We start from the raw sequence: 22,494 nt of genomic DNA on the forward strand, positions 1-22,494 counted from the left end.
CCTCCTTGGGCACACAGTTCTCTGCTCCAATCCTGACCTGCCTTCTTATCGGGGTTCTCTAACAGCCAGTCCCCCTGTGGTGATACGTCATCACATGCGGACCGGGCGCAGTGACTCACGTCTCCGCCCCAGGCTGGAAGACACGCATGTGCGTGCAGTCACTTGAACGCGGCTTGATCCACGTCTTCATTATGCGTTAGTGCCGCGCGGAAGTGCCTTAGTTTCAAAATGTGATCGTCTGTTCCTTGGAGAGTCAGTAGTGCTAAGAATGCTGCTTTCAAATACTTCTCAAAAATTGCAGCTCCCAGACTCTTTCTTGAATAGCACGGTGCAGAGTTTAAATTTTGGGAAACCCCTTTGTGCTGTAGAACCGTGTTCATTCTTAGCAGTCTACCTTAGAGATGCGGTAAAGTAGGACTTCCCTGGTGGCTCAGACGGTAAAGAATCCGCCTGCAATGCGTGAGGCCTGGGTTCGATCCCTGAGTTGGAAAGATCCCCTGGAGGAGGGCATGGCAACCCACTCCAGTATTCTTTCCTGGAGAACCCCCATGGACAGAAGAGCCTGGTGGGCTACAGTCCATAGGGTCACAAAGCGCAACACACAGCAGGTTATCCAGAATTAGTAATTAGGCAAGGCTATTATTAATAATATGTGTGAAGCACCATTATGAACTAAGTTTAAAAGTATCTGTATGTTACCTAAAAATTGTTATAGATGTACAAAAAGGCTCAAATTAAAAATTTGAAACCTTGAAAAAATTGTTTTTAGATCTTTGTAGGTGTTCCTAATGAATCTGCAGTTTGTTTTTTCTTCAAAAGTGAACTGATAACCTACTTTTTTTCCCTCTCACTTAATATATTGTGGAGATTATTTTATAGCAAGATACATGGAGCACTGCTTTATGTTTGGGTTTTGCAGATCGCTTTGGTGGTAAAGAAACCGCCTGCCAATACAGGAGATAATAAGAGACTGGAGAGACAAGGCCACTAGGCTCTCGATCCCCTGGAGGAGGGCACGGTGACACACTCCCGTATTCTTGCCTGGAAAATCCCCTAGACAGACGAGCCTGGTGGCTACTCCATGTCGCAAAGAGTCAGATGCGACACACGTTATGTTTAATGTATATAATATATGGCTGTAATGTAATTTAACCAATGACCTAATAATAGCCATTTAAGTTAATTCCACTTTTGGTAATAAATTGACTATTCTCACATTGGATCCCTGGGTTGGAAAGATCCCCTGGAGAAGGAAATGGCAACCCACTCCAGTATTCTTGCCTGGAAAATCCCATGGACAGAGGAGCCTGGTGGGCTACAGTCTGTGGGGTAGCAAAGAGTCGGACAGGACTGAGTGACTTCGAATGAGAATTAGAGGTAAATCTGGGCTTCCCTAGTAAGCCCGATGGTAAAGAATCTGACTGTCAATGCAGGCGACAGGGAAATGGCAGTCCACTCCAGTATTCTTGCCTAGAAAATCCCATGGACAGAGGAGCCTGGCTGGCTGCAGTTCATGGGGTCACAAAAGTGACTTAAAAAAAAACAAATGACTAGGAGATAAATCTACTTTCTAGAAGTGTAGTATAGTAGAAAAAAGTTTATTTAGGAGTTAGAAGACTTCTTTGAATCTTGCTCATTAACTAAATAGCTATTTGATCTCTCACAAATTTAATGTAAAGTCTCTTGTAGTATCTATAAAATAGAGATAATTTTGTTAAGAAGAATTGAGATAACTTAATTTAAAAGTTCTTAGTAAGTTGTGTAAGGAAAATGCCAAGATGCAAAATAATATCTTTACTGAAGGGCACATTTATAATGTTAGGTACAGAATGAGTTTGCAAATGTGAATTCCATTTTTGGTCAGACTTCTTTAGTCCCAGTCCTGTTGAATTGTCTATAGAATTATCACAATCCATAACTTATCCAAAACCTAAGTTCTCCAAACCTCATATATAAACTAAATAACTAAAGTGTACACAAATGCTATTTAATTAATTAAAGGTATTATTTAATCTCTAGAAGATATTTGTTATGTATTTTCCTAAGTACTAAAAGAATATGTCAGATGATGTTTTATGAATTCTTTATAATAATGGAAGATTTTGTAGACTTTATACTTGAAGAATTAAATAATGGACTTATATTTTGTGCTTAACTTCACTTGCATAAATTGTTAGTCTTCTACACACATGTGTAAATATCAGATACAACAGAAAGTACCTAACCAGGTGGTATAATGTAAAAACAGTAGTCTGGTGTCTTTGAGGCCTGGGTTCAGATAATTCAGCAGTTTCTTTTTCTTCTTTTTTTTTTTTTTAAGGTTTGTAGTCTTTTTTTTTTTTTTTTTTTTTTAAGTATTTATTTGGCTGCACTAGGTTTTAGTTGCATCATGTGGGATCTTTAATTGCTACATGCAAATTCGTAGTTGTGGCATGTGGGATCTAGTTCCCTGACTAGGGGTGGAACCCGGGCCCCCTGCATTGGGAGTGGAGTCTTAGCCACAGGCCATCAGGAAAGTCCCCAAAATTCAATGGTTTAAATCTATTGAGACACTTATTTTGGCTAGGTAACAGGGAATAAAACAATGCACATAGTATTTTACTTGCCTTGAGAGAGGCATTTCAGCTGGACTATGAAACATGGGTAGGATTTGAGAAATTAGAGGCCTTGTTCAGTTCAGTTCAGTTCAGTCTCTCAGTCATGTCCAACTCTTTGCAACCGCATGAACCACAGCATGCCAGGGCTCCCTGTCCATCACCAACTCCCAGAGTCCACCCAAACCCATGTCCATTGCGTTGGTAATGCCATCCAACCATCTCATCCTCTGTCATCGCCTTCTCCTCCTGCCTTCAATCTTTCCCAGCATCAGGGTCTCTTCAAATGAGTCAGCTCTTTGCATCAGGTGGCCAAAGTATTGGGGTTTCAGGTTCAACATCAGTCCTTCCAATGAACACCCAGGACTGATTTCCTTTAGGATGGACTGGTTGGATCTCCTTGCAATCCAAGGGACTTGCAAGAGTCTTCTCCAACACCACAGTTCAAAAAGAATCAATTCTTTGGCACTCAGCTTTCTTTATAGTGTAACTCTCACATCCGTACATGGCCACTGGAAAAACCATAGCCTTGACTAGATGGACCTTTGTTGACAAAGTAATATCTCTGCTCTTTAATATGCTGTCTAGGTTGGTCATGACTTTCCTTCCAAGGAGTAAGCGTCTTTAAATATCATGACTGCAACCACCATCTGCAGTGATTTTGGAGCCCAGAAAAATAAAGTCAGCCATTGTTTCCACTGTTTCCCTGTCTATTTCCCATGAAGTGATGGGACCAGATGCCATGATCTTAGTGTTCTGAATGTTGAGCTGTAAGCCAGCTTTTTACTCTCCTCATTCACTTTCATCACAAGGCTCTTTAGTTCTTCTTCACTCTCTGCCATAAGAGTGGTATCTTCTGCATATCTGAAGTTACTGATATTTCTCTCAGCAATCTTGATTCCAGCTTGTGCTTCCTCCAGCCTAGCATTTCTCATGATGTACTCTGCATATAAATTAAATAAGCAGGGTGACAATATCCAGCCTTGACGTACTCCTTTTCCTATTTGGAACCAGTCTGTTGTTCCATGTCCATTTCTAACTGTTGCTTCCTGACCTGCATACAGGTTTCTCAAGAAGCAGATCAGGCCTTGGGGAAGATTTAATAAAGGCATGGAAATAGGCATTGAGTAGAACAGGACCTGCTGTTACCAAGGTTAAAATCCCTGGTCAGGGAACTAGATCCCACATGCCACAACCAGGAGTTTGAATGCAGCAATTAAAGATCACATATGCTGCAGCTAAGACCTAGTACAGCCAAATAAATAATAATAATAAAAAATTTTTTAAGGACTTCAAATCTTAAAAAAAGAAACAGGGAGAACACCAAGAGTAACTAAAGAGTCTCTCGATGAGGGTGCAAAAGCTGGCTTAAAACTCAACATTTGAAATACTAATATCATAGCCTTTGGTCCCATCACTTCATGGCAAATAGATAGGGAAAAAGTAGAAACAGTGACAGATTTTTTCTTGGGCTCCAAAATCACTGTGGATGGTAACTTCAGTCACAAAATTAAAAGATTCTTGCTCCTCAGAAGAAGAACTGTGACAAACCTAGTTGTTGTTCAGTTGCTAAGTGGTGTCTGACTCTGCATTCCCATGGACAGCAGTACGCCAGGCTTCCCTGTCCTGTCTCCTGGAGTTTGCTCAAACTCATGTCCATTGAGTCGGTGATGCCATACAATCATCTCATCCTCTGTTGGCCCCTTCTCCTCCTGCCATCAGTCTTTCCCAGGAGCAGGGTCTTTTCCAATATGTCCGCTCTTCACATCAGGTGGCCAAAGTATTGGAGCTTTAGCATCAGTCCTTCCAATGAATCTTCAGGGTTGACTTCCTTTAGAATTGACTGGTTTGATCTCCTTGCAGTCAAAGGGACTGACAAGAGTCTTCTTCAGCACCACAGTTTAAAAGTATCAGTTCCTTAGTGCTCAGCCTTCTTTATGACCCAGCTGTCATTTGCATGTGTGACTTCTGGAAAAATCACAATTTTTACTATACAGACCTTTGTCGGCAAAGTGATGTCTCTGCTTTTTAAATACACTGTATAGATTTGTCATAGATTTTCTTCCAAGAAACAAGCATCTTTTAATTTCATGGCTTCAGTCATTGCCCGAAGAAGCAGAGATCTCACTAAAAGCAGAGACATCACTTTGCCAACAAAGGTCCATATCATTAAAGCTATGGTTTTTCCAGTAGTCATGTACACACGTGAGGGTTGGATCATGAAGAATGGTGAGTGCTGGAGAAGACTCTTGAGAGTCCCTTGGACAGCAAGGAGATCAAACCAGTGAGTCCTAAAGGAAATAAACCCTGAAATATTCATTGGAAGGACTGATGTACTTTGGCCCCCTGATTCAAAGAGCCGACTCAGCATCAGTATTTCTCATTGATGCTGGGCTTACCCAGCAGGAGGAAGGCAGGAGGACAAGGGGACGACAGAGCATGAGATGGCAGGATGGCATCAGCGACTCAACAGACATGAGTTTGAGTAAACTCTGGGAGAGAGTGAAGGACTGGGAATCCTAGCACGCTTCACTCCATGGGATTGGAAAGAGCTGGACACGACTTAGCGACTGAACAACAAGAACAGGACCTGAGTTTTGGATGTTAAGAAATTCTTGTTGGCTAGAGTAGGAAATGTATAGTAGTGAGTAAAGCTGGTAAAACAGAATGGATCAGCATCAGGCATGACTTGAAAATAAAGTATAGGAGTTTAGGTTGAATAACTGAGTTTTATGGGGCTTCCCAGGCGGCGCTAGTGGTAAAGAACATGTCTGCCAGTGCAGGAGACATAGAGACCTGGTTTGGATCCCTGGGTTGGGAAGATCCCCTGGAGGAGGGCATGGCAACCCACTCCAGTGTTCTTGCCTAGAGAATCCGGTGAACAGAGAAGTCTGGTGGACTGTAGTACATAGAGTCACAAAGAGTCCTACACAACTGAAGCAACTTAGCACACATGCAGGCATTGAACTTTATCATAAGCTGTTCAAGATTTGTGATTAATGATGTAATTGGAGCTATGGTTTCAAGAAGATGATGGTATTAATTGTATTATTACTAACATTACAAATTTTACTTTAGGAAGTCTTACTGACTTTTCAGGCCTTCTCAGATAGAATTTGTTTTTTATTCTAAGAATATTCTTTGACTTCTGTGACATAATTATAGACTCTTCTTCCTTTTGAGAGAATCAGATATGAGATACTAATGCCTTAAAGAAATTAGGGGCTGCTCCTTTTAACTTTCTCTTATTTTCATAAGAATTTACTTTTGGCCTCTTCTCAATAGCAGAATTTAAAAAAAACTTTTATAGTGTGGCTGAGTTTATTTTAAAAGATTCTTTTCATGTACATCCTTGATAGTATTAAATATTTTCAAAACTTTTTTATTGAAGTGTAGTTGATTTATGTAGTAATAAATATTTTTGAATGAAAACTATAAATCTGTTCTTGCCATCTCAGATGTACGGTATGTGGAAAGAAGGTTATGGATTTGTAACTTGTGGGAGCTGCCTTCCTTCCAGCGCCAGAAGTCTATAATTCAGATTTTTTTTTGCATCTTATTTATTTAACTAGCTCATCAAATCAAGTTTTAAAATTTGGTTTTAAAATAAGTCTTACCAAAAAATAAAAATAAATAAAAAATAAATAAAATAAGTCTTACCTAATGCCTCAAATTGTTTTTAGAAAAAGGTAAGGGATTATTATAGGTAGTTTCTAACTTACGTATAATACTGATAATGGGTTATTTACCTAATGCCATTCTTTGGGAATTCGGGGATGGCCTTAAAGGGATTTTCCTGTTCCTGAATTGGTTATCTTCATCTGTCTCACTCTATCTAAATATCAGTATATTTTCACTGTTGAATTTGCTCAGAGGAATATTTGTAGCAGTTTTTTTTGGTAAATGGAAGCTTGAACCATGATGCATTTAAGCTAATACTGTTTCTTTTGTCTGAATAGTTGGAACAGATAATGGGAAAGAAGCCATTGAAAGTGCAGCCGCGTTTCTCTTCAAGACATTTCACTTGAAGGACTGTGTTGGCCACCAGGAAACAAAGGCTATCAAACAGATGTTTGGTCCCTTTCCATCATCATCTGCCACTGCAGCTTGTGATGCTACTAATCGAATTACTTCTCATTTTTGTAAAGACAGTCTTACTGCTCTTGTCCAGATGACAACCAATGAATATGGTGATCGAGTTTTATTTGGTAAAAATTTAGCATTTTCATTTGACATGCATGATTTGGACCACTTTGATGAACTGCCAATAAATGGTGAATCCCAGAAAACTATAAGCTTGGATTATAAGAAGTTTCTGACTGACCACCTTCAGGAGCATTCCACTCTGAACTGCAAGCCTGCAGAAAAAACAAATGACTCATTTTTGTGGTGTGAAGTTGAGAAGTACTTAAATGCAACTTTAAACGAAATGGCTGAAGCAACAAGAATAGAAGATCTTTGCTGTACTTTATATGATATGCTTGCTTCTGTTAAAAGTGGTGATGAACTTCAGGATGAGGTACAGTTGAAGTTATTGCAATTTTATCTTAATGTGCATTACCTTAATGGAATAGCCTTTTAAAATATGGGTGTCTAGCAAAGAAAGTACTTCTTTAATATTGTGCTGCAGTGATCAAATATGTAGCCAGATGGTTTTACACGGTAGGCATGGAAATTTCTCCACTGTGTTGTAGGAGGGCTGTGAGTGTAATGAATAGGGGAATAGTGAGGGTGTCCACATGTCCTGGTTAATGGGACAATTCTGGTTAAACCTGTTGTTACATTGTAATAATTAGAAGTGCCCCTTCTTCAAAAAGTATATAGGTTTGAATGATAAATTACATGGTTAATCTAGTAATATCTGATGAAAATAAGTTTCTAAACAGAAATTTTATCTGTTGAATGACTTACTGATTTACAAACTATTTTTGGTTAGTTTCTATGATTGAAAGAATAAACTTGCAAAAACAAACTGATCTGGAAATAATAATAAATAATATAAATAATATTTTATATTACTTGTTCAATAAAGAATTGTGTATTTGTAAGTTTTTTTATATCACACAAAGGAAACATTATTTTAATTCCTTTCTATGCCACCATTTGGTGATGTTACTCAAAAAATGGTGAATTACTCTTACTGTCACATGCAAAGTTTATCTTGAAGGGTTTCGATTGCTTTCAATCATGGCATTATATTCATTTTCTGATATAAATGTCAAATAATGTCAACCCAGTTTTAATCCTGGATGAGTAATATATTTGATGAGGATAAAGAGAGGTGGCATATTGTTGTAATAATAGAAAGGGCAGAGGCTTTGAAATCAGAAGTCCTTCCCACTTATTGGTAGTGAGACTTTAGGTAGTTGAATCTCCTGGAGCCTGTTTTCTGGTTGGACTGTCTCAGGGTAAAAAGAATACATTGATTATGGAGTTGGTATAAGTCTTAAATGGGATACCATATGTAAAATGATAAGTTCAGTTCATTTCAGTCGCTCAGTTGTGTCCGACTCTGCGATCCCATGAATCGCAGCACGCCAGGCCTCCCTGTCTATCACCAACTCCCGGAGTTCACTCAAACTCATGTCCATCGAGTCAGTGATGCCATCCAGCCATCTCATCCTCTGTCATCCCCTTCTCCTCCTGCCCCCAATCCCTCCCAGCATCAGAGTCTTTTCCAAAGAGTCAACTCTTCGCATGAGGTGGCCAAAGTACCGGAGTTTCAGCTTTAGCATCATTCCTTCCAAAGAAATCCCAGGGCTGATCTCCTTCAGAATGGACTGGTTGGATCTCCTTGCAGTCCAAGGGACTCTCAAGAGTCTTCTCCAACACCACAGTTCAAAAGCATCAATTCTTTGGTACTCAGCTTTCTTCACAGTCCAACTCTCACATCCATACATGACTACTGGAAAAACCATAGCCTTGACTAGACAGAAATGATAAGTAGCATTTGTAAATACTGCATGGTAGCTGCGATTATTATTTTTTTTGTTATTGAAATGAAGAATTTTAAAATCACACAGAGTATCAGAAATGTAGAAAAAAATCTCGGTAGTATTTTTTTTTTTCCAGAAGGGGGAGAAAAATTTGGGGAATAGGAGAAATAGGTATTGGAGAACTAAACCTGTGGTAGTTAGATATTATACTCATTAACTGTAGTTTCAAAGTAAGTTAACATGCTATTAATTCTTTGATCAGTCTTGTTTACCTTTAATGTTTTACACTTAGTTTATTTATCAGATATGGTCCACATTCATAAGTGGTTCTTTGACATTCTGAAAAGTAACACTGTTTTAAAAATTGTGATATAAAGAAAATTTTACTATCTGCTTGTTATAATTGAATACATAGGAATTTTGCTGTGATTATTGTAAACTGAAACTTACAAACATCAAACTAATGTAAATTTTGTCTCAGTGAGCCATAAAACTATTCTTTTTATTTTAGAGTATCTAGAGTGAAGTTTGCATTTCTTAGTTTTTCACCACAATTCTTAAGTATATAACTGAAACTGGTTGTTGGAAGAACATTTTCTTATTGTCAAGATTGTTTTCATAATGTACCTAACTGCAGGGTCAGAGTGAATTCATGCTTTCATCCATTCATAAGTTGTAGCACTAGGTACAGTGCTACATACTAAGCATAAAAGGATGAATAAGACAGCAACCTTGCTCTTAGGGAATTTGTTGTTTAGTCAGAAGAGGCATGCCAGTAAGTAAGTGCACCCAGATACCTAGTTATGATGATACTATATACAATGAAAAGTGGGGCATAGACGAGTCAGTCATAGATTTCGTAGGGGAGTTAGAATGGTAGGAAAAGTATTCATAGAGGAGGGTGAGCATTAGCCAAACCTTAAAATACAGCTAGATTTAACTTCTTCAAATGGATCAGAAAGGTAAGGAACATATTTTAAGTGTGAGAAAAAGCAAGGTGTGTTTTGAGGGCTGTAGTCTCTGCAGTGAAGACGCAAGATATGCAAAGTGGGTGTGGTCAGAGACAAGGATGAGCAGGGAGGTAAGGGCCAAATAAGGTAAAGCCTTATACGCTTTGTTCAGGTATATTGTAAGCCACTTACACCCTGCTTGATCTTGCTTATTGATTTTCAACCAGGATTTTATGGACAGTTTAGCATGTAAGTGAATATTTCATGTACTGGATTAAAAACTGTTAGAGACCTTAAGCACTGAAAATGTTAAATGCTGAGGCATTTCTTCTCCCTTCCCATAGACTTTTTTAAAAAATTAAAAGCATGCTACAGCAAATATAAGAAAGTCTAATAAAATTTTATTTTATTTTTAGCATTATGGCTGAATTGATGTCTTTTTCAAACATCAAATTCTTAAAAAAAAGTTTTTCTCATTTTTTGATACCCCTGTTTTGCTGGTACTTGAAGGAAATGTTTTGGTGGCCTCATGGATTATTACTCACTGGAGATACATGTTTTATAGAGGTGCTGGGAAATTTGTCCAAGGTTGCAGGATAAATAGTGAATCCAGGATTTAAACTCAGACATCCCTGACTCCAGTGTGTGCTTTCTTTGCCAAGAAATAGTTCTGTACATTTCCTTAGTTTTGATGCTTTGAAACATCAAGCAGTTTAAATATGGTTAGAATTCTTTGGCATTTACTCTGATTTACAATTTCTTCAGAAACAATATCTGTTCCTTATACAGAATTCCAAATACAGAATTGGCTGAAATAAGAGAAAGGATGAAATGTTGAGAACTTGTTAAAGATGAGTTTTAACATTTCTGTGGGGAATTGCATTTAAAGTAATTCTGTGTTTCTGTGAATGTTGAACTAATAAAACAGCCAACTTAGGTTTCTGAGTACAGTCTTCTTTTCCTTTCCTACTCTGCATCTTTAAGTTTAAACTCTGACTCCCTGTAATTTCTTTGTCAACGCCATAGTTACTATGATTAAGCCTAAGAATTTGATTGGGCTAGACTCTTTAGTCTTTATACTCTTGAGACTTACTTACTTCTAAAAATGCTTATTAAAGTTAGTACATTTTAACTACCCAGAAGAAGATAAGATATAAACATTTCAGATTATTTTCTTAATCAGAACTCATCCTTGATTGGTACAGACATCTTCTTTGCTGCTGCTTTTCTGTAACCAGAATTGTAGCAATAGGTTTAGTCCTAATAGGATCACATAGTCAAAATGAACTTTAAACAGAAACTTTTCCCCAAGAAAGTAGTAGTTTTAATAACGGCAAAACTCCCATGTTTTGAATGCCTGTTATATATAGAGTTAGACCAAACTGTCTCACTTGATATAACCAGTTTCTTCATAGTTCTGCAAGGTAAGGATGGTATACTATGTATAAAGATAACAAACAAACAAAAAAAAACCCCAAAACCAGCATCCCAGTTTGTTTCCTAAAGTCACAAAGCAAGACTGGTAGGTATTCTGGGCCTCTGCTGTTCCTCTCTGGTATATCACTGGATTCTTTGAAGAGAAGGACACTGACTTACAAGGCTCTGAAGGAAATTCTGTCTCTGTGCACTTTCCTGTTGTTGACTGTGGGCAGGTTACTAAACTCTTGTGAACCTTTGTTTCACAATGTCGCTGTAAGGATTTATGAGATACTACATATGAAGTACCTACCTACCATAATGTTTCACAAACTCTAGGTTCTCGAATGTTAGATTTTTGCCTTCCACATTAATAAGGATTATATATTTCCACGTATGCAAAGTTTTATTAGAGTGGATACCTTACAGATCAGTAAATAAATTTTATCTATGCCTTGTTATATATAGATGTTTCAAGTAGTTAATTAAATGATGCTTAGAAGGCAATGGCACCCCACTCCAGTACTTTTGCCTGGAAAATCCCATGGACGGAGGAACCTGGTGGGCTGCAGTCCATGGGGTCGCTAAGAGTTGAGTTGGATACGACTGAGCAACTTCACTTTCACTTTTCACTTTCATGCATTGGAGAAGGAAATGGCAACCCACTCCAGTGTTCTTGCCTGGAGAATCCCAGGGACAGGGGAGCCTGGTGGGCTGCTGTCTATCATCTATGGGGTCGCACAGAGTCAGACACAACTGAAGTGACTTAGCAGCAGCAGCAGAGGGTAGTTCTTAATTCAGAGAATTATTATTTTTACTGCTTTTATTTTCCTCTTTTGCTTTTATAAGTCTCACTATTCTAAAAGTCTTGAATTCAGTTTTTGTAGTGAGTTCTGATTTTAAAATCTTTGATAAAATAGAAAAGAAATTAATAGAAAATTACTTGAGAATATTGGAAATGGAGTATACATATCTTGGTATTATTTCAGGATTAAATGCTATTTGCAGAGTTATTAATATTGATGTAAATATTGATGAGTTATGTGTAACAAGTTCTTAGGAAAAGTGAATTTTGAGTTATATTGATATTATCATAGTTTGCAGTTGTGCCCCTGAGGTTCATTTTTTATAGCTTTTCTAATTTTACATTCACCATTAGCATTATCAACTCTATGCAGATGGTATTATTTAACCCATTTAAATAAGTATTTATTTAAATAAGTATTTATTTAAGTTCATTTCTGAACCCAGTCCTGTTCCAGATATGTATCTGATCTTAAAAATTAGGACTTATTTGGTTAGAATGTCTTTTGAGGAAAGACTATTTTTTTAAATACTCATTTGCATTATAAATGATTCCAGCATCCTTTGAAATTTTAATATAGAATAATTAGCGTGGCTTAATAAAGTGGCTCCCAAACTTTACATTCTTTAACATTATGGAGGATCTCATAGAGTTTTCTTTATGTTGATTATCATAATGTTCTACTAGGGTCAGACATGACTGAGCAACTGAACTGAATGGAATATTATGTTAAAAATTGAAACAAAGTTTTTAATATGTTATTAAATAGTGTATTTATTAAATAAATCATTTAAATAATACTATTACATTAGTGTAAATAGCTAAATCTATTATATTAATGCTAATAACACTAAATCTGTTACATTAATATAAGTAACATTTTTATGAAAAATAACTTTTCCAAAATAGAATATAAAATATAAAGAATGGGATTGTATGGCATTTTTTCAAGTCTTTTCAATGTGTAGCTTAATGTAAGACAACTAGATTCCCATATGTGCTTCTGCATGCAGTCTGTTCATGTATCACACATGTAGCCTCTTAAAACCCCACTCACTTTCTACTCATGGGAGAATGAGGATGAAGGAGGCAAATAACATTTGACTGTTACTACAAAAATAATTTTGGTTCATGGATCTCCTGAAAGGATCTCAGAGATTCTAGACCACACATTGAAAGTTGATGATTTTGTTACCCAGAGTAGGAAATTTAAAATATTATTGAGCTGAATGACTGACATGAATGCTTATGAAAAGTCTTCATATTATATAAGGATGCCAACATTATTGAGGTTGAAATTAAAATAATATATCTTCAACTGTGAGGACCAATTATGTATTGCTTTTTCTATAGTCATTTCACCAAATAATCAGAAGAGCCCTGCCCCTGCCCCAAGTCTGAGTAGAGAGCTGCCATTGGGTAAAGTTATACTTAGAGAATATTTAGAATCATAGCATTCCCCCCACCCTGCCCAAAAGTATATTATGGGTGTGTCTTAACATTCTATCCAAGTGATGCCCATATAATAAGATCTACTTATTCTAATGAGTTTCTTTTTTTTCAAAAGGCATTTTACCCCTTTCTTGAGTAGCCCTCATCTAACTTATTTATTAAACTGACAAACTGCTCCTATTACATCTGCCATTTAGCCTTATATCTATAAACGGGGAACTAAAGTTATAGATGTCTCCTCTTTTATATGATTGTGTTTTAGACATGTGATGGAAGTTATATTTTTCTTTTCTTTGGTCTTTTCTTTTTTTAAAGTGTAAAACTCTCCCAGTTTTCCTCTGTTAGCATTAATCCGTTATCAACACAATTTGGATGCAGCTGTTCAGTCCTGTATAGATCTAACACTACTGATGTGTAGAATGCTTTCATCATCTCATCTTCAAAGGTATCAAACTTTCAGTTACTTTTCCAATCTAAGAGCAGCTAACCTAACAATCTCATAGGAAAAAGAAGACTATTTTGCCATGATTTTACTTGTGAATTCTGTTCTTTGTTCTGTTACATTTCCATGTATTGATATTAAGTAATTTTCACAATCCATTTTTTTATATCATTTATTTTTTAAATTGGGGAATTTTGCCTTCATCTGGCACGTGCTTTCCTTTATTATTCCTCAGAGATAGCAAAGACTCTGGCCTCAAATCTGTAAGTAGTTTTTGAACCTTGGGATATGATACATCAGGGTCTGAACACCTGAAGTTATTTATTTGAAGAAGTTAAGTGATTCCTTGCTACTTTCTCCATAAGATAAAGCTCAGTAGTTCCCTATAGGTAGCATTCAGTCTTTATGGTATCTATTCTGCTCTTTCCTGTCTTAAGCTAATGTTTCCTGTAGAAGAAGTGAGAATGGACTTCTCTTATCTTCCTCATGGAGGAACATATGTCTTGGTTTTATTTCCTTGCTTCAAACTTAGTAAAGAAAGTCTCCTTGTTATTTCTCTCATTTTTATGTGCCAAGATATTCTTAGAGATTTAACTTTGTAGATACTACAATACTATGTTTTAAAGACATATATGTATAATTATGTTAGTTTTTATTGTGATTTGCTACCATACTTTTTCTCATGTCCCTCTAGTTTTTTTTTTTAGTTTGGTTACTGCCTAGCCATAGTGTTTTATAGAATCCATTTTTTTCCCCTTATTATTTATTTTCAAGACTGTACTGGAAATTCTAGCCTTTTGTGTTATTTCATTTTTTTAATGTTGACTGTTCTTTACACAACTTTATTTTTCTAATTAAAAAAAATGTATCATTGTAGAAAATTTAGAGCACACATATATAACATGTAGAAACAAAATCATCTGCATTCTCACTATATCTGGTCATGGTCATAGCAACTATTTTGGCATATATATTTTAAAAATATGAATAATTTAAAAGTGGATTATATGGCCTATGAATTGCTTTTTTGTTACTTAACAATTCTATGTGAGACAGTAAAACATTTTTATGACAATAAAATCTGCAATACATTGTCTATTGTATACATTTCTTAAATTGAAGTATACTTGACTTACAATGTGATATTAGTTTCATGTGTATATCATGGTGATTTGGTTAGTGTAGAATACTTTTTAGTGGCTGCACAGTATACATTTTTCATCATATCCTAGTTTATTCTGCTACTGAAGATTTAAGTTAAATCTGGCCTTTCTCTATGATAAAACTCTTATGCTAAATATTTGCTCACACACATTTTCCCCTTTAATATATTCCTAGTACTTAAAGTTTTGCATCCAGAAGTACTGACAGAATTCTTTCCTGGAAGAATCCACCAGTGTACATTTCTGCCTGTAGTATATAAGAGTATCCTTGAACTTACATTCTTGGCCAGCCCAGTTTATTAGGAAGAAAATGATATCTCACTGTTTTAATTACATTTTTATTACTACTGAGGTAAAGATTTTTTTCCTCATATATTTATAGGCCACTTACTGCTTTCTTATGAGAATTGTGAATTTTTCATTTGATGAAGTTAAGTTACTTTTTCTTAATTAATAAGATAATTTATAATGAGATTGCAATTTTTTTTGTAGATGTTTTGGGTATATAAATAGGCAAGTCTATTCATCTTTTCATTTAGGAGTCTTTTCTTTTTTTTGGTGTTCTGCTTAGAAAGGCAGTCCTCAGGACGTGACTGAACCTCTCTTTTATGAACTTTTTTCTTTTTAGTCTCACTGGGTTTAGTCAGAATGTGATTTGGGTCAGATATATCTTTGTATTTAATTTGTAGGTACATACATGAATATATTCATGTTACGTGCTCTGAAGTGATATAGCCATTTTCTCCCCAAGGTTCTTGTTACTTCCACATTGTCTGCCACTTCGGATTATTCAGTCCTACTTTTACTTTATAAGAGATAAAATTTTTATGAGGAAAATTCATGTTCTACTTTTATCTGAATGTAAAAATTAGGAAAGGTCAAGACAGTTGAAGTGTTTTACCTGCTGTAACAGGTCTCTTAAGTTTTACAGTCTATATTGGGAAAGCACTAGCTATATATATATATATATATATATATTATCTTCGTTGAATGTTGCTTTTATCTTCTTTATGGTTCAAATTGTTAGAACAGTAGGCTGAATACGACATAAAACAGATACATATAAGTTCATATACTTGTAACAGGGAACACTGTTAACTTTAGCCAGGAAGGTCCAGGTCAGCAGCAGCATTTGAATAAACTACATTTAGTGTGAGTTAGCCCTGGGACCTGGGAATTCAAGTGTTTAAGAGAGAATGGAAAAAAAAAAGAGAGAGAGAAAGGGCTTTAGGGCAGACACATGTATGAATCCTAGCTCTCCTGCTGATAACTGACTTTGGCCAAGTCACTTCTCCAAGGTGCAGCTTTTGTAATTGTTATGTGGAGAAAGTGATAGGCTTACCATATAGGTTGCTGTGAAGAGACGATGTAAAGCACTTGAAGCACTTAAAATATAGTGCCTAGCAGATGCTAAGTATTCCATATGTATTATTTTTGTAAGCAGTCTTATGTAGCCAGCTGACAATACAATTTTAATATTAAAAAAGTACAATTTTATACATGGGTAATGACAGTTCAGCTCCTTTTTGTGCTCTTTAGGCCGCACCTGGCCACCATACTTTTTTTTAAGGGAGTTACAGTCCTACAAAAGTCATAACGAAGAGAGTGATGAGGTCAGTGAAGGAAGTAGGATTAATGTTTTGTGATGAACACTTGAAAAACCTCTAACTGGTTATTCTTTTTGAGAGAAATCTATGGTGGGATAGGAGGATGGGCATAATATTTGAAGATCTGTATGTGGAAGAAGGATGGCCCAAAATTTTAACTAGTGCTCTGGGTGGAAGGTACATGAAGACAGATCTCAGCTCAGGCAAACATTTTCTGAATCCTTTAAATATAAGGTGCTCTTTTGTCAAATAATGAGATCTTTTATTGGAAAGGTAGACATGTATGCTCAATGATTAGTTTGTTGAAATTTGTGGAGGGTTGAATTACATGACTTTTAAGATATCTTTCATCCCCAAAAGTCCTCAAGGCCTTGTGTCATCTTGTAGACATGGAGGGAAAGATATTATTAATATGTTAACTCACAATGAGGACTTAAAAATACTCATTTGCTTCCAATTTATGGCAATAACAGATTTCAGACTATTTTGCCCTAGGTTGGAATGATTGTTCAAAGAGTAAGACATTTTGCCAAATTTCATGCATTTAGTTTTATTCTTCTCTGTTTGGTACTGTTTATTCACTCATTCATTCATTCGCTACTGTGTGTCAAGTATTCTTGGGTTTTGGGAGACAAAAAGGTAATGTAACAGAGTTCAGTCATCCCATTCCCATTATCTTGCTTTCTTAAGTCTCTTCCTCTTGGAACTTTCACACATATATTTAAAAGGAGAATGGGCAAGAAAATTATGTTTGATATAATGAATGTTGTTATGACTGATTTGGAAGAGCATATGGATTTTCTAAATATATATTGAGAAATATCTGTAATGTTTTGATACAGGAAAGAAATATATGAGAATAAAGAATAAATTTCTGTGTTTTAAAAGTATTTGAGATGAATAAAAAAACATTCTGAATAATGTTTTAGTTGTCAGTTTATAGGCATAAATAAGTATGGCGATTACATTTAGAAATTGCTGTAAGCATTTATTTAAATAGTTAAAATTTAATATTTGTCAGCTTTAGATATATATATGCATAATATGCATCCGCTCATACATGCATATGATAGCTATAAATTTGTTTTCACTAAGGCATTTAAAAATCAGCATAATTTCTTTTTAATAATCTAGTACTCTATAAATTAGCCATGTGCATGCAATTGTAAAGTTAACTTTTAAATATACAATGATACTTAACTTTAACCTTAACTTATACATCTAATTAATTATAGTATGTGAGGAATAAATAGATTTACATTCCAAGTAGTTTTAATTAAGTTGTAAGTGACCTTGGTTTTAGCTTTGTTAAGTTGTTATGTTAGATTAAGTACCTGTAAATAATGAGTAAGTTTTTCTGAAAATGTAATTTATCTAATTCTCTGCAATGCAGCAACAATTTGCATAGCACATTTTTCTTGAGAGAAAAATAAATGTTAAATAAATACTGTCCTAATTTTCATGGTCATTTTCTTTTGTTGTTTAAGACTTTATTTTGGAATGTATGAATATTTAATAATTTTTTATGCCCACAAATCAAACTAAGAATAATTTACAGTGTTATAAATATCATGCTCTGCTTTATATAATTATTCTGATACTGAGTTCCACATGGACTGTTAATTCAAAACTTTTCAGAATTACTCAGTTAGCATTTTCTTTTATCATACTATATTAGTCTTTGTTTTCAGTATGCACATCTTTTTCATTTTATATATAAATCTAGCTAAAGTTGCTTATTGTCTAAGACATTCCCTAAATTGAGTATCATTTTTCTCTGGATACCACATTTTCTATAGTGTATGGTGTATGCTGTTTATTACATACAGTAGAGATGTAGGTACAACTCTTACGTTGTAAAATTTTGTAACTAAAAATGGAAATACATGGATTTGCCTTAGTTTAATTTATGAAAATCAGAATGCCTCCTCTTTGCCATGGGGCTTTATTGGATAGTCACATGATATACCAGTCCTCCTGCTATGCTTAGAATCCCAACTTGAGCAGATGATTTGTAAATCACCCTGTTTTAGTACTAATGTGTTAGTTGCTCAGTCATGTCTGACTCCTCGTGACCCCATGGACTGTAGCCCACCAGGCTCCTCTGTCCATGCAATTCTGCAGGCAAGGATACTGAAGCGGGTTGCCATTCCCTTCTCCAGGAGATCATCCTGACTCAGGGATCAACTCCAGGTCTCCTACGTTGCAGGTGGATTCTTTACCATCTGAGCCGCTAGGGAAGCCCATTTTAATACTAATGCCTAAGGTTATTCTGACTTCATAAAGTAAACTTATGGAGGTTTCTTTATTTTTTAAAAGGTTTCTTAAAGCAATTATTTCTTTCATGAAAGTTTGACACTAGTATGCTAATAAACTTATCTCACCTGGTGTCTTTTGTAGGTAGCAAATCATATTTTCTGGTTGGTTTATTCAGATTTTCTATTTCTTCTTAAATCCTTTGACAATTATATTTTTCTATGAAATTAGCCATTTCATTAGCCACATATTCAAGCTGTTTGCTCTCAAGTTATTCATGTCTTCTTATTAAAAAAATTTTTTACACCAACTTTTAGTTATGTTGCCGTAGTCTTTTTGTCTGTACTTTCTTATTTTTGATACAAGAGTGTTTGCTTTCAAATAATCAGGTTTTAATTTTGCTGGTCTTTATTTTTTCTCACGTAAGTTTTGGCTTTTATTCATATAGCAGGTATCCATTTTAAATAATAAGACATCTGGTAGTTTCCCATCTTTAGATACAAAGGGTTTGAGACAAGCCTGATGTCCTTCTGGTTACATCCAGTTATAACAGATATAATTGTTTCACAGTGGAAATAGGTTTCTTCTTTGAAATTTTTAACCTGTTTATGACTACTTGTTTTTAAATGCTACCGATAATAATCATGATACCATTTGAAATACTCTAAAAATATAAAATGACATCAAGGACATTTATTGTATCTGCAAAATAAAATAGTTCCCAAAGAGAATATTAAAAGATACGTATATTTTATGACGTGGTAACTAGTGCGGTTTGAAAATGACATCATACTGGCCATTAATTTCCCCTTTTCATTACTCATTTTCTTCACAAATATTTGTTAAGCATCTTTTTTTTTATATGTAAGGCATTTTACTAGGTAGTTTTTATTTAAACCACAAGTGTATGGTCCTTTAACTTTACAAATATTTATCAGCAGGAAGAGAATCACCTTGATTGATAGAGCTTTAAAAGTTATTTTTCCTTGAATCAGTTATCATCATTTTTTAAATTAATAAACTTTTTAAATAGCAGCATTGTTTACAGAAAAATTGAGCAAAAAAGATAGAATGTTTCAGTATACCTTCTTTTGTTCTGTTTCGTAAATCCTTTTAATAGAAAACAACTGCTTTATTATCTCCTAGAAATTTGGTGCTTACTTGAAAGTCTTTTTTAATTTCATGGCTGCAGTCACCATCTGCAGTGATTTTGGAGCCCCCCAAAATAAAGTCTGACACTGTTTCCACTGTTTCCCCATCTATTTCCCATGAACTGATGGGATCAGATATCATGATCTTTGTTTTCTGAATGTTGAGCTTTAAGCCAACTTTTTCACTCTGCTCTTTCACTTTCATCAAGAGGCTTTTTAGCTCCTCTTCACTTTCTGCCATAAGGGTGGTGTCATCTGCATATCTGAGGTTATTGATATTTCTCCTGGCAATCTTGATTCCAGCTTGTGCTTCCTCCAGCCCAGTGTTTCTCATGATGTACTGTGCATATACTTTAAATAAGCAGGGTGACAATATCCAGCCTTGACATACTCCTTTTCCTATTTGGAACCAGTCTGTTGTTCCATGTCCAGTTCTAACTGTTGCTTCCTGACCTGCATATAGATTTCTCAAGAGGCAGGTCAGGTGGTCTGGTATTCCCATCTCTTTCAGAATTTTCCACAGTTTATTGTGATCCACACAATCAAAGGCTTTGGCATAGTCAATAAAGCAGAAATAGATGTTTTTCTGGAACTCTCTTGCTTTTTCAAGGATCCAAAGGATGTCGGCAATTTGATCTCTGGTTCCTCTGCCTTTTCTAAAACCAGCTTGAACATCTAGAAGGTCCCGGTTCACGTATTGCTGAAGCCTGGCTTGGAGAATTTTGAGCATTACTATACTAGTATGTGAGATGAGTACAATTGTGCGGTAGTTTGAGCATTCTTTGGCATTGCCTTTCTTTGGAATTGGAATGAAAACTGACCTTTTCCAGTCCTGTGGCCACTGCTGAGTTTTCCAAATTTGCTGGCATATTGAGTGCAGCACTTTCACAGCATCATCTTTGAGGATATGAAATAGCTCCACTGGAATTCCATCACCTCCACTAGCTTTGTTTGTAGTGATGCTTTCTAAGGCCCACTTGACTTCACATTCCAGGATGTCTGGCTCTAGGTGAGTGATCACACCATCATGATTATCTGGGTGGTAAAGATCTTTTTTGTATAGTTCTTCTCTGCATTCTGTGTACTCCTCGGAAGGAAAGTTATGACCATCTTAGATAACATATTCAAAAGCAAAGACATTACTTTGCCAACAAAGGTCCGTCTAGTCAAGGCTGTGGTTTCTCCAATAGTCATGTACAGATGTGAGAGTTTGACTGTGAAGAAAGCTGAGCGCCGAAGAATTCATGCTTTTGAACTGTGGTGTTGGAGAAGACTCTTGAGAGTCCCTTGGACTGCAAGGAGATCCAACCAGTCCATTCTGAAGAAGATCAGCCCTGGGATTTCTTTGGAAGGAATGATGCTAAAGCTGAAACTCCAGTACTTTGGCCCCCTCATGTGAAGAGTTGACTCATTAGAAAAATCTCTGATGCTGGGAGGGATTGGAGGCAGGAGGAAAAGGGGATGACCGAGGATGAGATGGCTGGATGGCATCACCGACTCGATGGACGTGAATCTGAGTGAACTCTGGGAGTTGGTGATGGACAGGGAGGCCTGGCGTGCTGCGATTCATGGCATTGCAAAGAGTCGGACACGACTGAGCGACTGAAGTGAACTGAACTGAACTGAAAGTTTTATCACATTGTTCTGTATTACCTACTTCAGAGTAAACTTAAGTTCCTGTGTTGATTTTGTTGATTGTCATTTTTAGTTTAAGGTTTGTTCATATGTTTTAAAATTTTAATTTTTATGCTGATGTTGATTTGTAGGATCTTCCCTCTACATTCCCCTTCCTTCCCATCTTAGATTGCTATAGAAGGTGTGGCCCCAAATCTCATCTTGATGGTAGTTCTTTTCAGGCCCTTCTTATGAACAGAGGAGCTCTGTGCCCATGCTCTGGCTTCACCTAAGTCCCCTGGCTCTGCTTCCCACATTGTTTGCAGCATTTTTCATCTAGATTATCTCCCAGGAGCCAGGCTCCTGGCCTTGCTGTCCAAAACTGAAGCTCAGCTTGTCACTTTTACCCTACTCAGTGCCTTACTCTTTTTTTGCTCGATTTATGGTCCAGAGAGAGATTTTTCTTTTTTTTAAGTTTGAGGTATCTTTTAGGTTTTTCCCTTTTTCTGTCTTGCCAGAGAAGGTGCATTCAAGTGTGAATTTTGTGCCATACTTTCTTTTTCATCTTAATTGCTAATACTTGTTATCAGAAGGCAGCCTCCTTCCTGCGTTAAGTGTAAAAGGGAGATTTTTTTTCAAAATAATTTTAAGAAGAAATTTAAATGTAAAACATATTTTATTTTTTTAAAAAGAGAAATGACTGTGGTTATCCTTTAAGATCATCATTATTATTTATTGTGACAAACTATTTATGGTTTTTTTTTTAATTTATAAGCATTCTACAATTTGAAAATAGTAGAGTAAATTCAATATATAGAAAGTCAGTTGTACTGTCAGAATCCATGACCAATAAACACTTTTCAGCTCTTCTTTCTACTTAGGGTTAAAATGGAAATCTTAAGTTTGCTCAAGACAATGTAAAATTAATCATGATGGTTTTGTTGTTTTAATAAGAATAACTAATACTTGTAGCCTTTACAGGTATTTTGATAATTTTAACAAAACATTCCCAGGAACTCATTGTTACTTACTTTATTATTTTTATTGTTGTTTAGTGGCTAAGTCACTAGGTTGTGTCTGACTCTTTGCGACCCCATGGACTGTAACC

At 35.8% G+C, this 22,494-nt stretch overlaps 1 protein-coding gene across 1 annotated transcript in view; it reads left to right on the top strand.

Annotated features, from left to right (window-relative positions):
• Positions 1–22,494, top strand: part of ASCC3 (activating signal cointegrator 1 complex subunit 3) — a 318,333-nt gene that overhangs the window by 11,902 nt on the left and 283,937 nt on the right. The window contains exon 3 of the mRNA XM_068985127.1: positions 6,554–7,113. Coding sequence (XP_068841228.1) covers positions 6,554–7,113 — 560 coding nt within the window. The remainder of the gene's footprint in view (positions 1–6,553; positions 7,114–22,494) is intronic.

Source organism: Capricornis sumatraensis, chromosome 13 (genome assembly GCF_032405125.1).
Source record: "Capricornis sumatraensis isolate serow.1 chromosome 13, serow.2, whole genome shotgun sequence".
NCBI lineage: Eukaryota > Metazoa > Chordata > Mammalia > Artiodactyla > Bovidae > Capricornis > Capricornis sumatraensis.